Genomic DNA, 22,094 nt, shown 5'->3' with positions numbered 1-22,094 from the left:
ACGAAGATAGTCGCTGAAGTATTATGTAATTGGTCAATATCTCTTTCCTCTTGAAGGAATTGCAGTCTAGAGTGGTTTTGAACCTAGTTGATACACAGTGCTGTGGATTTCAAGTATGTTCTTTCGAATGCACATCTCGCACAAACATTTATTTTGGGCACCAAAATCAACTCGTACGTAGAAAAGAAACCAACCACTGAACAAAATGAATTAAGTTTCGATTGAATTGAAATCCCAGCAGCCTAATGTCCGCCTGGGTCTTCTTGAGCCAAGGATAGGTCCTTTGAGGAAGAGCAAGTAGCCCTGAAAATGCTTAGGTCCCTCTTGCTAATTAAAACGAAAGGTGTGGATAAAGACGTTTACTAAGACTGTTGCTGTTGATTTCCCTAAACGACTAACCACGTGAGTGAGCACTTGCGGAGAAAGGGGTAGCACTGCCTCTAAAAATATGGGAGAAAGTGCACCTGGTCTCTTTGTGGTTTTCCTTGGGTGTCGCTCCAACCTCTTTTCAACACATGTTGACGATTTGATAACTAACCAGTTATCTCAATTGCCATCGCTTCACACTTTTTGAGTAATGAATCCTGGGCAAATAAAACGATGATCCAAGAACCAAAGAAGTCCAGACCATTAGTGCAAAAGACCGAACAGTGTGTTTATTAATGGAATGAATGTAGTTGACACTAAACCAAGACACCGTCCTGGAAATTCATCCAAAGCGAAAAAACGTGGCCACTGATCGATGAGATTTTAATCCCCCTCGTGCGTCATCGGTTCCAGATCCGGGACATCTTGATACGGATCCTCTGGTTCCACGATGCGAGTGTAGTCCACTCTAGTGGCATTGCTCACTTCCAATAGCGGTGAGTTCTTCTGATCCGTCTGAGAATCTTCTGCGTTGCTTTGGGGTTGGGTGGAGATGGTCCTGGGTAGAGGGTTCACTCGCGGCATAGAGATCATCAAGTGGCCGGTGGTTTGGGAGCGTTGAACAAGGGACGAGTCGCATCGGACTTCTTCACATAATCGAAGTTGGAACACGCGCTTTTGCCACAGAGTGACCCGCAAGTATTGGGGTTCGATATCCACTTGAATGTCCGAGGTACTCAAGTGCTGAAATGGACAGGACAGGGCGGATGAAGGTGTTTGAGGCGGATTAATTACTTGAAGAAGAGGGGCCATCTTTTTGAAGTAGTTATTTAACCGGTTCCACAGCTCTAGTACCGGTGTAGAACTTGAACATACGTTCATCGACGATGCAGCGAGAGAGAGAGAGAGAGAGAGAGAGCCCTGGACTTCAGCTGAAAGTTTTGGCCGAAAGAGGGCTTGAGTGCAATTAAAACCGTTTCGGTTAAAAAATGCCCACGGTGCAAGTGAAATTGAAAGTTTAAGCTTCGTGCTTATTTGCTCTATGTGACCATGAATCGTGACATGCAACATCTGAAATGCTTCTATTGAGAATTTTCAAGTACTGATTTCTGAAAGAAAGCCACCAAATGTCTTCGGGTTGCGTGAAATATATTTCATTGAGCCTTCATTCACTTGAACCATGGACCCCAGAATTACAAAAAAAAAAAAAATGGGGGCTTTGGATTGACATGAATATTATCCACAAGGATTGGACTGTTTCTTACTAGCTAGCTCATATTAAATGTCCTTGGCCTTTAGGATTATCTCATTTCGCTACTTCCACGTTAAGCTCCTTGTAGCTAATTTCAAAATCATCGAAAACAAAGTAACACAAAAGGGGGCCTTTTTGAATAAATATTTTGTCTTTGATATATCGTACATAGTCTGAGCTACATTGTCCCAAGTTTGGTACGGTTTCATACAGTGATTCTCGATTTATAACACTCTCCAAAAAGACATTTAAAATGGACCACCCTTTAGATGATCAGCACTTACTATTTTTACGTACCAAGGCATGAATTTCGAATTGTTGGCAGAAACAGTATATTAAAATATTAGACCAAATTCCTTTAAGACCTAAAAGTCGATGGAACGCCACTTCAAAGGTATGTCAATGGGTTGGAATATTGATGAATATGACAATAGGAATCAAGGTAAAACAGTTTAACATAAATCAAATGATTGACATTAGGCGTCGGTTGAGACTGAAGACTAAGCAGAGTCAATCTTTTCTTAAGTGGTTGAATTAGAAAATCGACGCGTCAGAATGCAAAATTTGAATCACAAAACCTCTTTCAAATGTTCATTCAGGAATGAGAGGAGCCGAGATTTTTCTCCGGAAACTGGACTAGTTTGCAAAAAGTATTTTCCCAGACTTGGAGCTAGCCAGCCAGATATTCTAGCCACTTCAATTTGTTTGTGAATCAGATTCTTATTGGTAATGTAAAAACAGATACGATATGCAAATATTTCATTTTGTAACACGAGGGATTGCATACCAAGATGTGATCAAAAAGTCTTCAAAAAAATTAATACAATTTGTTTACATATTTTTCCCATGTCAACCCAAATTATCCTGTTCATCGCTAACGTCCTAGTTAGTAGTTGAATTAACCACCCCCCCGGCCATCGAGGCAAGCCATCACATCCTTCGTATATGTTTGGTTCTGATAGGCAACGTCATGTCCGGTATCAGATCGGTTCTCCGTTTGTGGGTGTGGTTAGCGTCTGCAAGTTTCATTTATGAGAAAGGTCGGTGAAGAGAATCGAATCGGGAACCTCTCCGATATTCGGAAACTGTGCTAACGACTACGCCACGTGTACGCTCGATTTGATTAAGGGTTCGTCACTGGTCATTTTCATAATGGCACCTCCTAGTTATTGCTTATATGACTCTCCCTTGGCTTATATGGCTCCCTTGGGACACTTGTCAGGAGCATCACTTCACTTCAAGATCGAAAAGCAAGCACAATTCCAAAGAACCACCGAAAAATCGGGGGCCCATTGTATCGATGTTACCATCTGCTCTCGTCTGGCGGAGATTTTTGGAATGAAGTTTTTACGTCTTATTTTCTAAAATCATTAGCGGATTTGACAACTCAAATTTGAGCCATAGACCAAGGTCAAATACAGAAAATCTTCGAATTCGTAGGGGTGTGTATTTCTTATTTTGGGGGGTCTGAAGGAAAGGAGTGATGGTAGCCTTTTTCGATCTATTTTGAGTGTTCTCAAACCAAAGTATCCCAGGGTGTCCACCAGACCATTTCTTGTGACGTCTCTATTGAAATGATGGCTTTGGGAAGGGGACTACCAACAATTTTTTCGGAGTTATGAAGTGTGTACAAGGATCGAAAATGCCTGTAAATACGATACTTTAATTATAGCTTGCATTTTTGTCAATCTTTTGACTCCCTTAAATCGAGGATATCCATGCGATCACAAGAATTTTCTACATCATACGGAATGCAGATGTCAACGAGTCTTAAATCCTTGTTGAATTAGGCAAATGTTAGCCTACAGGATGGCAGATGAAGTTGACAAACAAGAAACAAATGTAACACAACAAACCTGGATTGGGATAAGATGGCCTTGTAGTGCAGCACATCAATTAATATTTGTGTTATGTGTATGTAAAACTCCAAACAACGTGTTCCAAGGGCAAATTCTTGGGGATTTGGATCAATGTTGGCGCTATCCTTGGCCACTAAATTAGCCATCTGACCTCTTGATTGGATTACAAGTTTGGCAAGTTTATTGATATAGCCCAACAAAACTTGTGGAGTGCAACTCAAAAGTAGATAACACTTTCAAAGAATTTATTGCCAAGAGTACGATACAAACTTGTGCCGAAAGATGTGGTACAAATGTATCGATAAATGATGTTGATATTGAAAAGTGGAAATGTAGTCCCACACCCACGAAGGGTTATGTACGAAGAATGGTTATAGGAAAAATTGAACCGTACGTATGTAGCTCAAGTAGATTTCGTGAGTTCTGCTTGTTGAATCCTATTAGCTCTCTTACCTTATAAAGATGCAACTCTACTTTGATGAAGTTCCAATCTGAATCATCGAATACGAATTCCAACTTGGCTTGATTGATGTTCAGGGGTTTGAGATGGTCGTCGAAATATCGCTTGGGCAACCCATTGGCCTTTCGAGCCTGACTATCCTCGTGGAAGAAAGGATCTCGATTGATCTCGTCCTCTTTTTGGAATTCGAACACTTTCCGAGAGATTTCTTGACGAAACTCGGGCGCATGTCGACTTTGAGATTGAAAGAACCTAAATCCACCAACAGATATGAAGACATCAAAGTAAAACGTTAACTCGTGGCTCGAGTGAAAACAAAACTTGTCAGAGGACTGACTCCCTCCGCTACTCGACCTGGCTCTCCTGGTGGATGAATCCAGATTGGGATCTTCATATTGGGCTCGTGTCTCCTCTAGTTCCCTTTGTATGTCGTGCTTTTCCCGTTCTCGTTTTTCAAAGTAACTGACTTGAGCCTCCCGGATTTGTTTCTCGAGGATGGACAATCTCTGTAGAAGGACTCAAGAAATCAACGAACGGAGCAAGAAGCCTCAGGACCATTGGGCTGTACTCTAGTAGCTTGAGGGATAGGTGCAGTTTGGAGACTTCAAGCCCAGAGTGAAATTACCCGAGTTCTCACCTGTTGAGCTTGAATTCGCTCCGATTTGTTAATGTCTCGACCATCGAGTGTCTTTAATTGCGGCAATGTGGCGATGACGTATTCACGGTATCCTTGGTACTCTGTGCAAGGATTGCCCATCAATGTGAGTTCTTGAAGTCGGATGTTAGTCCGGAGATTGTCGACACTCTGGACCAGGTCGGCAATGAAATTCAAGGTCAAGTCCAGTTTGGTGAGACTCTCGCACCGCTCCAGGTTCTCGATGAGCTCTACGTTGTTCATGGCCATGTTGAGGTACTCGAGGCTCTTGAGTCGTTTGAGATTCTCGATCTTTCCGATGCAATTGTCTTGGAGATGGAGTTGCTTGAGCTTGGCACACACTCGGTGGATATAGTCGAGCTTCTCAAGGTGTTGCTGATGGAGGGAAATCTCCTCCAAATTGGTCAGATGGCCGTCGTTGTGCTCTGCCCTCCTCACGAGCAGATCATCCGTTATGCGGTTCCCGCCACCGACCTGAATCGTCATCCTCTTCTCGCAGTGGGTCTCCTCCTCTGCCATGATCTATTACAGACCTGATCTCCGGGTGGTGGACACACACGCACACACGCACGCACACGCACACACAAATGGTACTTTCATCCAGGATGTCGTCTTTTCCGTTGGACTGCTCGAGATAATTATTGGGAAAAAAAACTAGAAAATAGATTGGAAACCCACCAATGACGATAGGTTTTAGTACTTGAGAACTGATTGAGTCTCCCTTAGAGCTAACAGTTAGCTCTCACTGGCTCTGACTCTTCGGAAGGAATTCCTTCTTTCCTGCCTGCCTTCCTTAGTTTCCTTAGTTTCCTCTACATTCCCGAGTTTCTGTACCTCCTTCCGAGTGTGAGTCCGTTTGATCGATAGATATACTAAGGTAGGCACAGTTGCTTTGAACACTTCCTCCCACGATGTGACCATTTGAAAGGACAATCATGAGTTCGAAGGAAATCGAACGTAGACAGGAAGATCCCTCTTTTCATGTTTTCAATGCTACCTTCAGGTGTACATATCTGCCTGTCCATGGTGTTAGAGTTGCCTAAGATGATAGTGGTCCGTGGATGGATTCTCCTCCCTGACCTTTCGCTAGGAAAATTTTAGACGCCATAGAAGGAGGAGAACCAATATGATATCGGGCTTTGACACTACTCATCGGAATTGCACAGATGATGTGATGACTGGCTTCGCTGAACTGGCGAAGATCAATCATCCGACCCTAATACCCAAATGACAAAAAACCCGTAAACCAAATAGGCTAGGGTGCAAAGTTCCGGTTGCTACTAGTTTACCGCTCAACAATATGCATACCATTCTCGACCAACAATGTTTGACCAGGATGTTCATTGATCATTTTTCCTTAAGCATTTTCGGAATTCCGGGCCTGTCATCAAATGCAATATTTTTGATCTGTCGGTCACATGGACCCGAGACAGCAGGAGTGATTAGTGCGTATTGAGCAGATAAACCTGGCCACATTCCAATTGTTTGGGTTGCGTTGATGTTGAAATGAAATATCCAATGATTGTGTTGGTTGAGACTAGGATCAACTCGACTTACGTCGTAGGACTGATTTGTGATTACTTTAATGCATCGGCCAAGAATATGCATTGCGACCAAGCTAAGCAGGCCAGTTTTTGCAGTGGATGGATCGCAACTGAAAGGATGTTGGGATTTTGTGTCTGGTTAGAAAGGCTGGAATGGCTTTTTTTATCGATTAAGCCGGAGTAGAATGCCACTATAAACAAACCCTCGTATCCCTTTTCTTGGCTTTCGTGTCGATGCTGTTATCCTGTGTGGACTTTGCCTTTCTTGAAATTGGACACATTTCGCAATTGAGGTGTCATTCTTCACCATTAGTACTTGTGTCAATCCCTTTCCTCATTTCGTTTTATGGACTCGCTTAGAAAGTTGATCTGAAAACAAAAGAAGCACAATTGACCAACTTTCCATGATACGTCAAAAATCGTGACTCTCTTGCAAAAACGGCCATTGAAGTCAACAACTTCCATTGAAGACTTATGCACTCACGCACGTACTCTGTCACATGATATCTCTGGAGACGTTCTATCTCAGTCACTTAGGGTACTGGTAGTAGTACTTGCAGTCATCTTTTCTTATCGAGAACATCCATTCTTAGTACTAGTATACTAGCTAGTAGTGTGTGTCCCCTTTTCAAACTGTCGATCAATGTGCAGTCGTTATGACGAACGAGTCTGTGGAAATCCTGCATGGAAGTGATGCTTTCATAGCACTGTGATCTTGTAGGCTTGGCTCCGTTTGGACCACCATCAAGAGCACATCTTGTCCAGTTTTCCGAGTCCAACCGACGAGTCAGAGAGAGTGTTTTCGCAGATCCTCGGTCGGTGGTATCGGTTGGTTAATGGTATCTTTCTATCCAGGCCACTACAGAACTAATAGTAGATTCAATCGCCGATTGCCTTGGTTGTCCGATTCTCCAATTTTCCGATTTCCCATATTCCATGAGAATGACGCTCACCAACCCACCACTGATGCTGGATGAGGTTAGCGTTTTTTCCTTGGAAGCTTTATGGCTAGACCAAAAAAAACTGATGAAAATGGTGGTTGGTGCGCACACCCACTTAAGATGCGACAAGAAAAGTAAGGATTTAATCCATCAATGAATGGCATTGACCCCATACAAGGGGCATGAATGAACGTCGACCCATGTGTACTGTATGTACGATGATGATTACTTACTTACCTACATGAGTGACTAGTCTCGTTTTCCCATTGGTTCGGACTGTATTCCACTTCAGAGCGATTGGGACGAGCAAAAGTTGCCCCAAGGAAGGCTGTCTCTACCATAACTTGGGGAACGATAGAGATAATGATAAGAGCGTGAACTCTGATTGAAGTCGAGGAAACTGGATGGCTCAAGTTCCCCCGAAAGACCTGAAACTTGAAAAAGCAATGGCAAAACTCCAATTCTTAAATAATGTGTTCATCGCCACATTGGGAGGGTGGTTCTTCACGCCATTTTAGTAGGAAAGATCATGAAAATAATAATAATGATCATGATAGCTTTATTGGCCAAATATATACTTGACTTGGCTGGAGTTGGCTCTCAAAAATGGCACGCAAAGTGTATTGGAGCTCAGAACTTGACTTCCTTCAGATTTTGCATTTACACGAACTCTGTGTAATTTGCTAAACCACAAGAGAAGACAGTTTAGTAACTTCAAACTCTTGAATGAGCGTATTAGCTAAAAAACTTGAGTACATTTTTATTGCCACGGATGAGCAGTTTTCTGGTCCGAGTGATAGTCATGAATGCCCATGAGATTATTCATCCAAGTTCTCGTACTTTGATTAAAGCTTTGAAAACCAACTAAGCCAAACCATTTTGCCCGCTTTTGTTTTAAAATTCATGGAGTTGGTGAAATGATGGGCGAAATACGCACTCAAAAAAAGATTATCATCGGAGACATTTCCAAAACTTCATGAAGGAGCAGGGTCTAGATTTAAGGTCTCAGCCGTACTCCAATGCTAACAAATTTCTGAGAATTTCAGGGGTAGTAGTTATGTTGAAAAGAGAAAGAAAAAAATGTTTTCTCGTTGCACCATCCTGAGAATCAACAGCGTTCAATCGATCGCATTTTCAAGCGGATGGCATTAGTTCCACGCAAATCCATGATTAATCACGTTCATTAGAAATTGTACCGACTTTCAAAAAATGCAATGGATTCAATCAGGCCTACCTATTGTTCTAGCCGTAGAAGGTTCTTGACTCTTCAGCTTTCAAGCTTCAATATAGTCTAGATGTTTTACAGGGTGGAAAGATATTAGGGACTAGCTTTCTGCCTTCTGAAAGTTTGCTTGATAATTTTGAAAAACGGTTTTTCTATTCTTAGGAGCAAATGAAGACCAAGTAACATAGCATGAATGATCTAATCTTTGCTTAAAGGAGATTGTCAACCCTTCAATATTTTGACCACCTGAAGATAAGGCCAGGGCAAAGTCCATGTCCAAAAAATCACAACCAATGCTGCCTTGAGGTCAGAGTCAAAGCTTTCGGGTGCTTCTTCTCGAACCAACTTTTATGGCAAGAACGGCGAATCCCTCCAGAACAGACCCGATCAAGATGGAAATCTGGAATTCCTCGAGTTGTTATCAGGCGGCCAAAACATTAGAAAGCTACTACCCATCATCATCTTTAGGCCTAAAATATGATCATTGATGAAACGGCACTAGAATTTTCCAAATTCTTTCGCAGTCTAAACATGTGAGATTTCATACGATCAAGTACATATTTGAGGGCGGAGAAACATTTTTAGTAGGCAGCAAAAGTGAGGCTTAAATTGTGTACATGGATAGAATAAGCTTACATAGGATTCCTTTACATACGTTTGTACGCATACTCAAGTACGGTAGGATGTTGAAGATGATTATTTTATGATGCACGTTATTCTTGTTCTTTTGCTTCAGGTAAGGACAGTCAGACCTCAAGAAGACGATGCCAGGACAGGTCCTGTATTAATACTAACTGGCTATCGTGTACTGAGGGATTAGGCAGAAAGAGAGAACCACGAAGGGATGTTCTGGTGGGACAAGGGTGTTTGTCCCCGAGTAATTATCCAATTGAGACACCATGGCTGGCGGTGCATTGCATACCAAACGATTCAAGAGCCTGCTTGACTTGACTTTTGTTTTGAATGAATTGCATGCTAATGACAACGGGCAAAGCAGAAAAACCGACCATATGGTAGGATTTTACCTTCATACTCTTGACTTACTACTTAGGATTGCAGCAAGATCGGTCGGTACTTGCTACTTGCTACAGATGTGCGGCTTGTTAGGCCCATGGTCGGATTGTCGTCCGGTCCGATCATGACCATCAGAAAGGATTGGATGGATGCACGTGCTGAAAAGTACATGCAGGTTAGTTTGACGTACCAACGACGAATAGTGGCCAAATCTGAACTGATTGCGTTTGTGCCGTCACAAATTTGTCAGATGGGTCTTGAGTGGTTCGATTCCTCCGTAGATATTGGACTTCGTGGGTACTACGTAGGCTCAGTCGAGATTGGCTTTGATACCTTGTTCTTGCCATGGTTGGTCTTTTGGCTGGGATGTGTCCTTGCTAGTTTGATGACTCCTTCGGCGACATCAGGTGTTCTCCATGGCGGTGGTCTGGCAGCCGGACTATGTTAATTTGTGTGAATTGAACGCTGACATATGGAATGTCGCCATGCATACAACCATTGACCATGAGAGTGGACTTGCCATCATGGTAGAGGAGGAGCAGAAGGAGCAGGAAGAGGCCAAACACTTGTTTCAGCCGCAACAAGAAAAACGAATTGGTCAAGATCGAGTGGCGGGACTGCGAAACCTGGAATATCGGGATTCCCTCTTGTTTTAGGATATTGACGGACTGTGTGTGAGTTCATCTCCTCGTGTGATGTGAAGACGGCTAGAATGATGAGCTCTTTAGATGCAAATTGTTTGGAAACTGTCAAATCCTGGATGGCCTTTTCACTCTAGCGGTAACGGCAGAGAAGTGGCATCCAATCCGCACTCTCTTTCTTGTGGTGGCCTGTCGGATAGATGGATGGATGGATGTTCCTTGGTTCTTTCTTTCCCTGGTTGATTTGCGCTCGTGTCTGCGAGAGACTTTCTGAGAGAGCGCACATCCAAGTGGCCAAAAGTGTTCTCTTTTCTCTTTCTCTCCTTCCTGTTCTTAGCTTTTCGCTCCCGGTTCTCCTGTCTCGGTTCTCAGCTCAGTCGAAAACGAGTAGAAATTGTGTGAAGAAGTGTAAAAGTGCTCTCGCTCGCTCGCTCTGCACCACCACCATTTCATCGGGGAAATACGAGGAACATATTGGCGATTCAGACTGATCAACGACCGAGAATTGAATCACACGAACAGCGATCGCATATTTATCATTGCTCTTCAGACATATTGTTCCAGTGAAATTATGGTCTCTGACTTGTGACACAAGAGATCTTTCGCTGACCAAACAACCCGACGTGTACGAATTCCGACGAGTGATCACTAAAAGTCCAATTTGTATGATCTCAACCGTAAAATGGGTTCAATTTGAGACGGTTGGTAGCATTAGTAGTAAAAGTAATAGTAGTAGTGGTAGTTGTACATCATCATCATCCCTGGCTTTGTAGTCCTTAAATCCTATGGAAACAATTTCACCTTCTCGTGCGCAGGCGATAGGAACGAGCCCTTTGGTTCGCTTGGAGCTAAAAGTGAGTTAGTCAGTCTACGACAACAGACTTTCTTCAAGATCCTTGAGAGTCGCCTCATCATAATAATTAGAGTTAAACTTTGGCTGACTTGTGACTCTCCCTTCTTCAACGATCGAGTGCATCGTTCAAAAGGCAGATGCACATATGTGTACATGTGTATGGGTGAAAGAACCAATAAGTTAACAAGAGAAGTGGAATGAAAACCCTGAGTGACGATGCCTCCTGCTTCATCTCTTTCGATCTTGATTCCTTGGATGACCAATGAAGGAAAAGAAACGGCGTTTGGCTGCCTCACTCACTCTCTCACTCATACACACACTCACTGAGCTCACTGAGCCACTTGCCCAAGCACGCAGTTAGTTAGCACGCAGGCAAGTGAAAGTGAAGTCATCAAAAAAGCTGCTCTTCGATCCTTCCCACCTTCACAACAACAGATGAAAATGAAATCTTTAAAAATCTGCTTGGACACTTCACTTCTACGTAGACTAGTAGTACGCAAAAGACGACTCGATTTTCACCTCTATCAGTGGAACCAATTTCCCGAAATCAATCTGACGCAAATTTAACTGTTCAACTAGAGCCGAGTTTTTCTTGAGGAAACGGGCAAATGGGTGGATTTGAATGGGTATATTTGGCCATGACTCGTACGCAATGGACCGAGATTAACTGGATGTCTGAAATTGTAACGGTTTGGTGGCACGAAGTTGCTAGCTTAATTATTGATTTAATCACTCATCCAAGTTTCTCATTCGTGCGTGGGCTGCTGAATGAAGATGAGAGAGGAAAAGAGGGGTGTGGCTAGAAGCGGAAACGAGTCAACAAATCGGTTTCATGCTTGCTCTCCGAGTCAAATTATAGCGTCTTCAATTGCTCTAATAACTTCTTCATTGCGGGGTCTTCTTTGGTCGAATCTTGACTCGGTCCAACTACAGTAGGTTCTTAGTCAAGGTGTTAGTCTTCTACTGTTGTAGCCGTTTTCGTTGTTAAGCTAAGTAAGAATGACTTTGGTGATCACTCGAGTGCTTAAATTCAGACTTAAGTCATCCTCCTACTGGTTCGTTGTCCAATTCCAATTTCGTCTTTGCACATCTATAATGGACATGCTCTTCCAATGCGAGCTGCCGCTCCAAGACATTTGGGATGGAGTCAATGGGATGGTGAGATGGATCGAGTGAAACCAAGACGGAAGAGACTATTCCTCGTCTTCTACTTCTCCTCCGCTGCCAGTGAATCCATCAGCTCTTCTTGGCTCCTTAGCAATGGCAATGGCAATGGCATTGGCTGTGATGATGGTAGTGGTGGTGATGGTGGTGGTGAATGTGTCACGCATGAGTTTGCTCCCATTTCAAGTCCAAATGTAGATGGAACTTCCAGAGCATCTGCATTCTCATCAGAAATAGAATCGTCACACACGGGAACTCAGAGAGCGTGCCACTTGGAAAACCATGGAAGAAAAGAGGTGCCATTTCGTGCCTGAAACAAATTGATACGAGTTCAAGGGGAACGTAAACCACGAGATTGTTGGACTGACGTAACAGTCTCGAGATCTGCCATTGCCTCAACTCAAAGTAGTGACACAATCAACCCTGACACTGAGACGAGACCGAGTCTAGTAATGATGATTAATTGATTGTGGATCTTGGCCTAACCAGCGCTTTGTTAACCCTCTTCCTGAACGCCGAACAGAATTCGAACCCACGGCACCGAAAACTGGAACGCGATGGGAAAAAACTTCTTCGCACGCAGCAAGAATTTCATGTCTTCAGCCACACCCGTCGTGGCTGGGACTAAAGATGAGCCTCTCGAAAGCAAGAAATCCAAGAGGCCTCGGTCGAATAAAGAGAACCTCAAACCGACACGACCCAAAAGTCGTAGCCACTCCCAACAAGGACGCACCCAGCTTACTCCCAAGGTGGATCGGAAACGCCTCAAGGATAAGGCGAAGCAGAAAAGTGAAAACAACCGCAGTGTCCGAAAAATGAAGAAAAACGGTATGGTTCGACAGATGCTCCAAAAGTTTCCCAAAGATTCCCCACCCAAATCTGTCCGAGGCGATGCGTTTGAAGTCAATGTGGTCACTCCCATGGAAAGCAACGAAATTTACGCCGTACAACCAGAAAGAGGTGCGGAAGAGGAGAGGGAAACGCCCTCTCAACCCAAAACAGATCAGGAGAGCAATTATGCCTCTCGGAAGCTCTTGATTCGACAAATGCAGGGCATGATTGCCAAAAACGTTCATGGAGATGCGGTCTCGGAATATGATTCGTGGACAGACTTGGAAGAGAACTTTGCCATGGCATATGAACCCATCCCCTTGGATATACACATTGACACTTGGCGGAAAATGACCAAGAACGACATCATCAAGACAGTGCGCTCCAATAAGATGAAGAAAGACTTTGAGTACATGAGTCGGTCCGAGATCTTGGTCAGGATAGAGAAGATGCAAAAGAGTGCCAAATACTTAAGCGCCAAGTTTGGCGTTGATCATCTCCTTCCTCAATTGGATCATGTGGCGCAAGTCCATCGGGAGGACGAATCTCCCTCGGATTGTACTTTAAGCAGTGAAGACAGCGATTCGGAACTGGCGTTGAACCTCTCCGATTCGGCTAGCTCGAACTTTTCTGCCAACGTGAAAGACTATGTGTCTCGATCCGAGATCTTGAAAGTGTATCAGATGAATGCCAAATTGAATGTACGTGACCCTGGGATGAGAATGACTGAATCTCAGTCAAAGCGCTCACCCATCGGGGGTCCCGTTAGGCAGCAAGAAGAGTTGGCAGTGGTGCATGGCAATAATGACGTCGCACTTCGCCCTCGCAAGCATGACTCTTGGTCAAGTCGAGCGAGCAGTATCTTGAACAATCCAGAGCAGATCTATGTCTCACGAGGTGAGGTGTTGAAAAATTTGCATCACCCCAAAGTAGTGCAACCACCCCAAGAGAATGCTAATTTCCCAGTTAAAGCTAACAAGTCCAGGAGTAGTGGCGCTGGGAAGGGCAAAAAGCCGCCAAGTAAGCGTGACTCTTGGTCCAGTCATGCAAGCACCATCATGGCCAATCATCAGAAACTCAATCAAGGAGGCCAGAGGAAACGAGGAGAACCAAATTACGTGTCGCGAGCCGAGCTCCTGGACAAGTTGGCCGATCTGGCTTACGACACCTTATCCAATCAGGCGGCATCATCCGACGAGGAGATGGTCGAGGTGGTGGTGCTCCCACAGGAGAACGAGGATCAGGAGGAGGGAGATGAGGGGAAGGATGAGGAGGAAGAAGAAGAGGAGGAGGAGGACGATGACGATGACGACGAGGACAAGTGCTCGAGCTTGAGCAAATGCAGCACCAACACCAGTAAAAGTAGCGAGTCTGAGGCCAGCACCGTGAAGAACGTGGTGTTGAAATCCCAAAAGCTCGTCCCGAACACCTTGATCAACCACCGTACGGGTGCAAAGGGGTCAAGCCGTAATCCAACACCACCCACCAACAGGACCATCAATGACTTGTCAAACGAGCAATCAATCGAGAGGAGTCAGTCAGCCATTAAGGCATCGTCCAGCACTTCAGTCATGGCCAGTAACGAGATACCACATCCCTCCTGTGACGTCCCCATTTCAAATGGAACCATGGAATCGTACAGTACCCTGGGGAGTGATTGTGATACTTGCTCCTGTTCATCTTGTGAATCCTACACCAATACCTACTGCAGTTGCTGTTATGGGGAGGAACCCTTGTACTCTTGCACGAGCTCCCATTCCTCGTACCCAACGTTAGAATATCAGAACGACCAACGAAACGAGTCCTCCAAACACGGCCGAGACAAGCGCAATATTAACCACACCAATAATTTAGTCAAGAAAGAAGTGTACATAGTCAACGGGAGCGAAGGCTCCAAATTGTCGAAGAAGAGCGGATCCAAGAGTTCCAAGCGAAGCCACGAGAGCAAAAAGAGCGAACTCTTTCCCAAGAACTCAGTTAAGCAAGTGGCCCTTCTCGAAACCAAGAGTCACAGTTCCATCGAAACCTCTTCGAAGTATTCTGGCAAATCTGAGAAAATCCGTGATCCCATGACAGTGCAGATGAGTAGTAAAGAGAAGGTTCGAAAATGGGATGTCAACTCCAAGTGGGATGCCAGGGAAGGCAAAGACTTTGATAAGATTTATGAACCAGTCCACCCCAAAGAGATACAGAAGCAGCGCAACCAAAGACTGCTCAAAAAGCATCTCCGGGATTTAGCATCAGATTGGGACAGTAGGATCAATGACCTCAACACTCTTCGTCGGGGTCAAGTCCTCAAAGATCTGAAGAAGTATCTCCGAGAAGCCATCGACTTTGAAAACACCCAGCCCGATGAAATCAACCGTCAAGTGGAAGTCCTTCTCCGAAAAGCTCTTGACTCCAATTTTGAGGCTTTGAGCAATCGAAATATCGGCCAAATGTACGTACCCATGGAAGATCAGTTGGCAGCCAAAGTTCTAAGCCGAGAAACCACCGACTACGACACCTTCGGAAGCATTGATTCGCTCATCTTTGAGCCCAAAACCCCATCCCAAGAGGACATCAAAGAAGTTCAGGATGAAATTGAGCAACAGTTTGAATATTTGAATCACGAAGATTGTGGAGGTGATAGCCAGGACGATAACAACGTGACCCCTAAGCAAGTCAAAGCGAAAAAGAAGCTTTTCTCTGGTCCTGGGAAGACCACTTTTGCGGAGAGAGTCAAGTTGTTCCAAAATCTTGGCCGTAAGTCCAAGTCACCCAAGTTGCCACCGGCAGTGAAGCCTCCCAAAAAGATCACCTTTTTAGATGTGTCTGGACAAGAGACCAGTTGGAAAGAATTGGCTGAAGGGCGCCTAGAAGCCAGATCCAGGCTAGAGAATTCCATTAGTAATGAAGACGAATTCCACTCGAACACCCTCAGTCAAGAGTCGGGTCATGATGGAACCTCATTGTGTCCCGATTGCAACAACCCCTACGATATGAGTTTGACCACTGTGTGTAGCACGTGCTATTGCTGCACGCAATGCGATTTGGATGAAGCCACCGAGGAAAACCAAAGGAACCGATTAGATGATGTGGAAACCAACACGTTGGGGAAAATCTCGTACAATTACAGCAGTGCCACTGCTAGCTGGAATTTTCTCAATTCGTCTAAAGAAGATGAAGACGAAGACGAAGAAGACGTTGACGACGTTGACGACGACCCCGAAGTTGATGTTCAATCTGACAGTAGCTTTTCTGCAGCCAGTGTCATTAACACGTTTGTGAGTAAAAAGGCCAAAGAATCTCGACCCGTCATGGATCTACGACGCCAATTGAAGGACAGTTTTGGCGCCCCATCCGCATCCCCCAGTCCCGAGTTGAACAAGCCCGGCCGACAAGAAGAAAACTACGACACGCCCAGGAGTCCGTCCATGCCCGTCCCTTTGGATAAGTTGGAAGACGTGAAGATGGAACCACCCCCGTTGATCCATATCCAGCCCGAGTTCCTTCAAGAGTATGCCACCCGACAGAGCCTTTTCAAGGAGGCCCCCCAGCCAGCCGTGTTGGTTCGAGGCAACGAAACGGTAGCTTTAACCGAGGAAATGTTCCGAGGGGAACTTCGTGGCACGTTGAAAAAGATGCATTCCAACAATCACCATAACGGGCGGAAATGTAAGAACCAAGGCTCCGAAATGGGAGACAGTGGGATAGCATCCCCACCAGCTGCGCCAAGTTTGGTGCCAACCATTCTCCAGCCGTCAACTGTCATGGAAGCCGAAGAGCACAAAGAGGATCAAAGCGATTCAGGACTGGATGAGTCGGGGGAGAAGAAAGTTGCGATTCCTGGCATGAAAAAGCGAGATACCATGATCAGAGAGCTCAAGAACAAGTTGAAGGAAAAATTCAATGTTGAGTCTTCCACGTCCTCGTCAGAGAACAACTCCATCACTGTTCTGGACTCACCTGACAAGCTTCCCATCGGCAATGTCGAGTCCCGCAGAGAAACCATGGGACCCAAGCTGGCCAAACTGTTCAGCCATAAACTAGTAGGTGGCTTACCGGGACCAGTCCCAGTTTTCCCCATGCCGCAAGCGCCTTCGCCACCACCTCTGCCCAAGTCGAGCACAATTTCCAGTAAAACCAGCGGCCAAACCATGATCACAATGGCCTCAATGTCGACCAATAATGGAGAGGATACCAAGGTGGCAACCACCACTTTCAAGAGTATCTTTGAAAATAGAATTGAGAAATCCGTGTCCCCTCGACAGAGCGAAGTCTCGCCATCGGATTATGAGAGCTCGGTGTATGACCCGTCATTGCCCGATGAGTTAAAAAAATCTGTTCCAGCAGGAGTCATGTTTCGTGGTCATAGACCATTCACACCACCCAATAAAGGCGAGGTGGCCAAGAAAGCCATCCCACCGCCACCCTCGGCCAAGGGCCTCAATGGAGGAAATCTCAAGTATCTCAGTAGCGTGGCCCAAACCAAGAGCGTCTTTAGCGGAATATGCAAGGAGTTGAATGAACGGTCATTGGCCCAGCATCTCGCCAACGCTCCGTCTACGGAGCGACGGGAGTTTTTGTATGGGCCCGGAGGCATTTTCGGTCCCAAGGGCCCCTTCAGTACACCGTCTGTCAGATATCCGCATGGCCTGGAAGTGTCTTCCCCCAACGTGAAACGAAATGTTCGCTTTGAGGCCAATACCGAGCACAAACCCGTCAACGCCATTCATTCCATCAGCGATTCGAGCTCGGCCATGGCCGAAGATCGCTCGGTCAAGTCGCAATATGTCGCCAACTCGGTGATCATCCCTTCCACCCCAATCTTGAAGACACCCACTTCTCGTATGGCGACATACCGTGCCGAGTGGGCGGACCAAGAATGTTCCCCATCGAAACCGTCCAAGCCTCTTGTTCCCGAAGATCTTGAGCGATGGCGGGAAGAGAAGGCACGTCGAATGTTGGCTTGGATCAACAACAGCCAACTGACAGGTTATTGGGGATCCGATACTCCTTGGTGGAAGGTATGTGGGACTACTTTTTGTTTGAACTCACGATCATTGGACTTGCTCTGCGTATTGTGGCCATTTCTCGTCAAAAAAGCGATGCTGGCTGGTTTGCTCTGCATCTTGATTTCTCCTCGCGTCAATTGTAGAGGATGCATCTGTCAGCCATCAAAACTAGCAGAGAAAGTGAGTGAGGGATTTCTCTAAGCTAGTACTACAGGGTGGACGGGATAAAGTGTTACAAACAAAAGCATATATTGCCACTATGAAAATTGCTATAAAAACACCAAATTCTGGATTTAGGCTCTTCAATGAACTCCCTTTCAGTGTAACAAAGATTAGTCAAATTGGTCGCTCTTGACAAAAAATATGCACAGAAAACACCCACTGTCAGCCTCACCGCTGGCACGCTATGTACTGTACCTAGAAATGACTTGCTGACCTTGGCTTCCGTACGTCGAAAGCTGTTGTTCAAAAAATGTTGCAATGGTTTCAATGCAAAGCCAATACCGTCGGCAATTGGGGCACCAATTTTGAAAGTAAATGGTTCAACCATACAGTCGCTGTTGCCAAAGGAAATTTTGTATTACCTTATAAAATCCACCCTGTATATAGTGTCAATTTTGATCTATGGTTCTGGCTCAATTGGATTACTTTCTTCGAGCACTATCAAGTTGAGAATTTTGTCGCCAATTCGGTTCGGTTTCGCTGTATAAGGAAACATCTTATCTTCCTCACTTCTAGCAAGTTGATAAACGAAAAGCTAGAGGGTGTTCAAAGACAGCCATTCCAGGTATTCGCCTTAGGTGCCCATCTGATTGCCCTAGCAACGCCATCTATCCACGTAGACTTATCAAATTCTGAAATACCACCTCGACTGGCCTTGAATGTTAAAATACTCGGACCATCCACGGTTGGTGTCTTTTTTGAGTCGGTGTGCTTCCGAATTCTTAGCATTGCAATGCCACAATCATTGGCCAAGTCACACATTGCATTAGTTTGGCTCTCTTGCTTTGTGACTCTTCTCAAACTTAGCCCCCACTCTACCGGATGGTCATATTTTCATTCATCAGGAGAGGTTGCCCTCGTATACATACGTATTATTATCAGCGTGGGTGTCAAATCATGGTTTTGTAGTGGGCAAACCTGTCCGAACTCGAGAGAAAAAATAATCGATACATAACTTTGGCACACATCATTTGAGAGTGTGCGTGTACTCACTGGATCTCGCAGAGCCTACAGATGTTTGAACGAAGACATTGCTTGGCCTTGATGCGTAATTTGAGGAGAGGCAAAGTTGGAGAGGTCTCCTAGGCAGATATAAGATTAAAAGGATGACGGACAGTTTGTTTTATCACTTCATTGGTAGATAAGACGAGGGAGGCTGTCTGGCGGCGGTTAGCTTTGCCAAATATTGAGTAAGATTGCCATTTGTTGGTTAATTGATTGGCGCAAGAGCTCTGCCGTTCTTTCCTCCTTCCTTTTCAAGCAAATTGACAGTAATCCATTGTTCCGTGTCAAGCTCGTCCATTCATCTTACTGTCTTTCTTTCTCTCGTTCACTCACTCTCACTCAGTGGTTGGATGGATAATCTTACTTGGGCTAAGGTGACCCCTTCCAAGGGCGCGTTGGCGAGCTAACTAACCAGCAAGCAAGTTATGAGTGAGCTAATGACAGCTCAATTTAGCGATTTTCCATGCTCCTCAAGCAGCGCCCTTGATGACATTCAGTCTTGTGCTAATAAGATGGATGAGGCCCCCAGATGGCTGGAAGATGTTGGGGCTTCGCAGGGGGTTGAGTCAGGCCTTTTCCAGAAGCTCGGGAGCTCGATGATGGTCTCTTAACTAGACATCTCTGGCTTCCTGATCATGAAATATCAGGTCCCTGAAAGGACCAGCCAATAGGCCTAAGTATGCGCCTATTGTATCAATTTTCCTAATCGGAACGCCATTATCGTCGACATTCGACCGATTTGTTAATGGAATGATGGAAAATAAATCCAACAAGTTGGTTAGGACTTTGTGAATCACACGGTCAATAGAGGCCCAAGGTTGACCACCAACACATGGGCCTACTCTTGCTTGATGCTTGATGTGCCTGCTCGCCTGGCTTGGATGGAGTTATTTAGTTCGGTTTCGGCGTGCCTTTTTATAGAACTCTGAGAATGCCCATCTCCAATGGCTCAGTTGAGTGAGTACCCACTAAGGAAAGTCAAATCGTTCTGGTATTTATTTATTTAAACACAATTAAGCAACCTGTTTTTTGATTATTTCACCTTTGCTAATGCACAAAAGTGCAACATGAAATGTCAATTCAAAGTATGCGCTTTATTTTTTGTTCTTGATAGCGTTCGATTTGGGTTTGCATGCGAGTATGCACAATGAATGTCAGGTTGACCATCTGTTTTATTCTGTTTCAAATCTTCAATGAGTACGGAAAGTGGTCTGTTTTAGGTTATGCCCTTTTATTTTCTTAAAATCAGATATCAAAGTGATCTTGAACAGTGTTCATTCCCAATTGGATAGGTATAATGCAATCCTGGCACTAGTTCACCATACGTTGAGGTGGGCCTTCCCACCTTCAAGTTCACTTTAATTGCTGGGGCTGAGAGCCAAGAACACATCATGGGATCTCGCCTGGATCATGTAATTTATTAAGGATCGAATTTTCCTGATTGTGATGGGTGGTATCGTGGTAGATTTCTGCGATTATCCTAAGGGATGTCACTTCAAAGTCTGTCCAGCTATGACAATCTAGGAGCCATTCAATTGGACTTGTCATTGCCTAAACACTCGCAACCCAAAACAAACATGTTGTCGAGACCCTCGTCGACCCACTCTTACACACACTGTACATGCATATGTGTGTGTGTGTGTAGCTCGATTGATCGATATTTGGAGGTGCCGGTTTTTCGGGTGTTTTGAGCGAGCGAACGGGCTAGCCCTTTTCATGGATGACGATCATGACGATGATGTTGATGGTGGCCCATGATGGCCCAGACCTTGCAGATGCTGTCGCTTTATTGTACCCACATACTCACATACGTACACGCGCGAAGCGAGTTGAATGAAGAGGCAGAGTACATCATAAAAGTGTACATTGCATCAAGCTAGCCAGCTGTCTGAAGTACGGCCTGGTCTTCTTTGGACTTAGCAAGTACGACTACGAGGAGTGTGATCATGTGAGTGCGTAGGCGGTGCCGTCATTTTCCGCCTCCACCGTGGATACCATGAACGATGGATGGAGTAATATTCCTCCCCCTCCAATTCTTGGAGCTGCTGACATCATCATGCTCTCACAGATACTGACTTCCAACGGCCTCAGCCGACGACCAACTGGGCCAGCAACCCAATGATCTTCATCTTGGTGGTGGTGTTGGTGTTATTGGTGGTGGAGGAGGAAGAGGCGTGGGGATGAAGGTGGCTGGCCAGCAGTCAAGAAGTAGATGATATTCGTCCTGTTCGTCCTCGACTTCGTCGTCTTCGTCGTCTTCGTCGTCGTCGTCCTCTCGGTTCTTATTCTTGTCGACGGCGTCGTTGTCTTAGTCTTGGGTTGGCGTCTCCGGTCCTGCCGAGTTGTCACAAATCAGTTGGGCTGGAGGACTCGAGGGGGAAATCTTGAGCCACCATTGATTGCTCCCGTGGTTCGTTTGTTGTGATGAATTGAAGTTTTCCCTTGGAAAGAGGCCGGACAGCCAGACGTGGTTTCTCTAATCATGAAATTCGTGCAGTGTTGATACATTTGACTTTGGGTTGTGTGCTAGAAGTGTGCTAGTGTGTGTTGGGTGGGTGATCATGGCATTGGAAGTGATGAACCAGGTGTTATCAGGGATCGAATTTCCACACCTGTTTGGTCGAATGTGGCCCACTCGGTGCCCCTGCCAACTCCTGACTAGTGTTTTTTGAGATTGAGAAAGTCAAGAGTTGTTATATCCATCGAATGTTGTTTTGAGCTGTTCTTAGACGAAAGTGAGCATAAAAAGGAAAGTGACAAAACAGTTGTTGTTGTCGCTGCTGTTGCTTTTGCTGTTGTGATTGGTGATGATGTCGCCCAGAACGGAATCCAGTCCCACCATGCAGAAATCCAATTCCAAAAGGCCGAATTTGAATCGGACCATCACTATTCGAGAACGCGACTCCCGAGAACTGCGAGAGGTAGGCACAAATACCATCGAGCATGTTTTTTTCACATAGTGTTATGCCAATAAAAAGAGGCTTTAAAACCCCGAGAATAAAAACAGGCCTAAGAAAATGAGGTAACTTAACTTTGGTTGGGCTCACCATAAAATCCTGGAAAAG

At 45.1% G+C, this 22,094-nt stretch overlaps 2 protein-coding genes across 5 annotated transcripts in view; one reads left to right on the top strand and one right to left on the bottom strand.

The window, feature by feature from the left end:
* The window catches only part of LOC131884143 (patronin-like), a 47,930-nt gene that overhangs the window by 1,957 nt on the left and 23,879 nt on the right, over positions 1–22,094 (top strand). Inside the window, exon 1 of one of the 3 annotated variants that reach the window (XM_059231811.1) lies at positions 21,367–21,950. The exons of the other annotated variants lie outside the window; for them this stretch is intronic. Coding sequence (XP_059087794.1) covers positions 21,837–21,950 — 114 coding nt within the window. The 5' untranslated portion in view covers positions 21,367–21,836. Of the gene's footprint in view, positions 1–21,366; positions 21,951–22,094 lie in introns of those variants that run through there. 3 annotated transcript variants of the gene reach the window in all.
* LOC131884145 (dynein axonemal assembly factor 11-like) lies at positions 637–5,916 on the bottom strand. 2 transcript variants are annotated; one of them, XM_059231816.1, is made up of 4 exons: positions 4,575–5,916; positions 4,292–4,443; positions 3,931–4,189; positions 637–1,110 (listed from the first exon to the last, which is right to left on the bottom strand). In XM_059231816.1, exons 1-4 carry the CDS (start codon positions 5,109–5,111, stop codon positions 751–753), a joined length of 1,308 nt encoding a protein of 435 aa, XP_059087799.1. In that variant the 5' UTR covers positions 5,112–5,916; the 3' UTR covers positions 637–750. The 2 variants fall into 2 exon arrangements, with proteins under 2 accessions (XP_059087799.1, XP_059087798.1); XM_059231815.1 differs by having other exon boundaries at positions 3,931–4,443.

The sequence above is a fragment of the Tigriopus californicus genome, chromosome 7 (assembly GCF_007210705.1).
Source record: "Tigriopus californicus strain San Diego chromosome 7, Tcal_SD_v2.1, whole genome shotgun sequence".
Taxonomy (NCBI): Eukaryota; Metazoa; Arthropoda; class Copepoda; order Harpacticoida; family Harpacticidae; genus Tigriopus; species Tigriopus californicus.
Note: the sequence above shows the minus strand (reverse complement) of the source record. Positions and strands in the feature narration are given on the sequence as shown.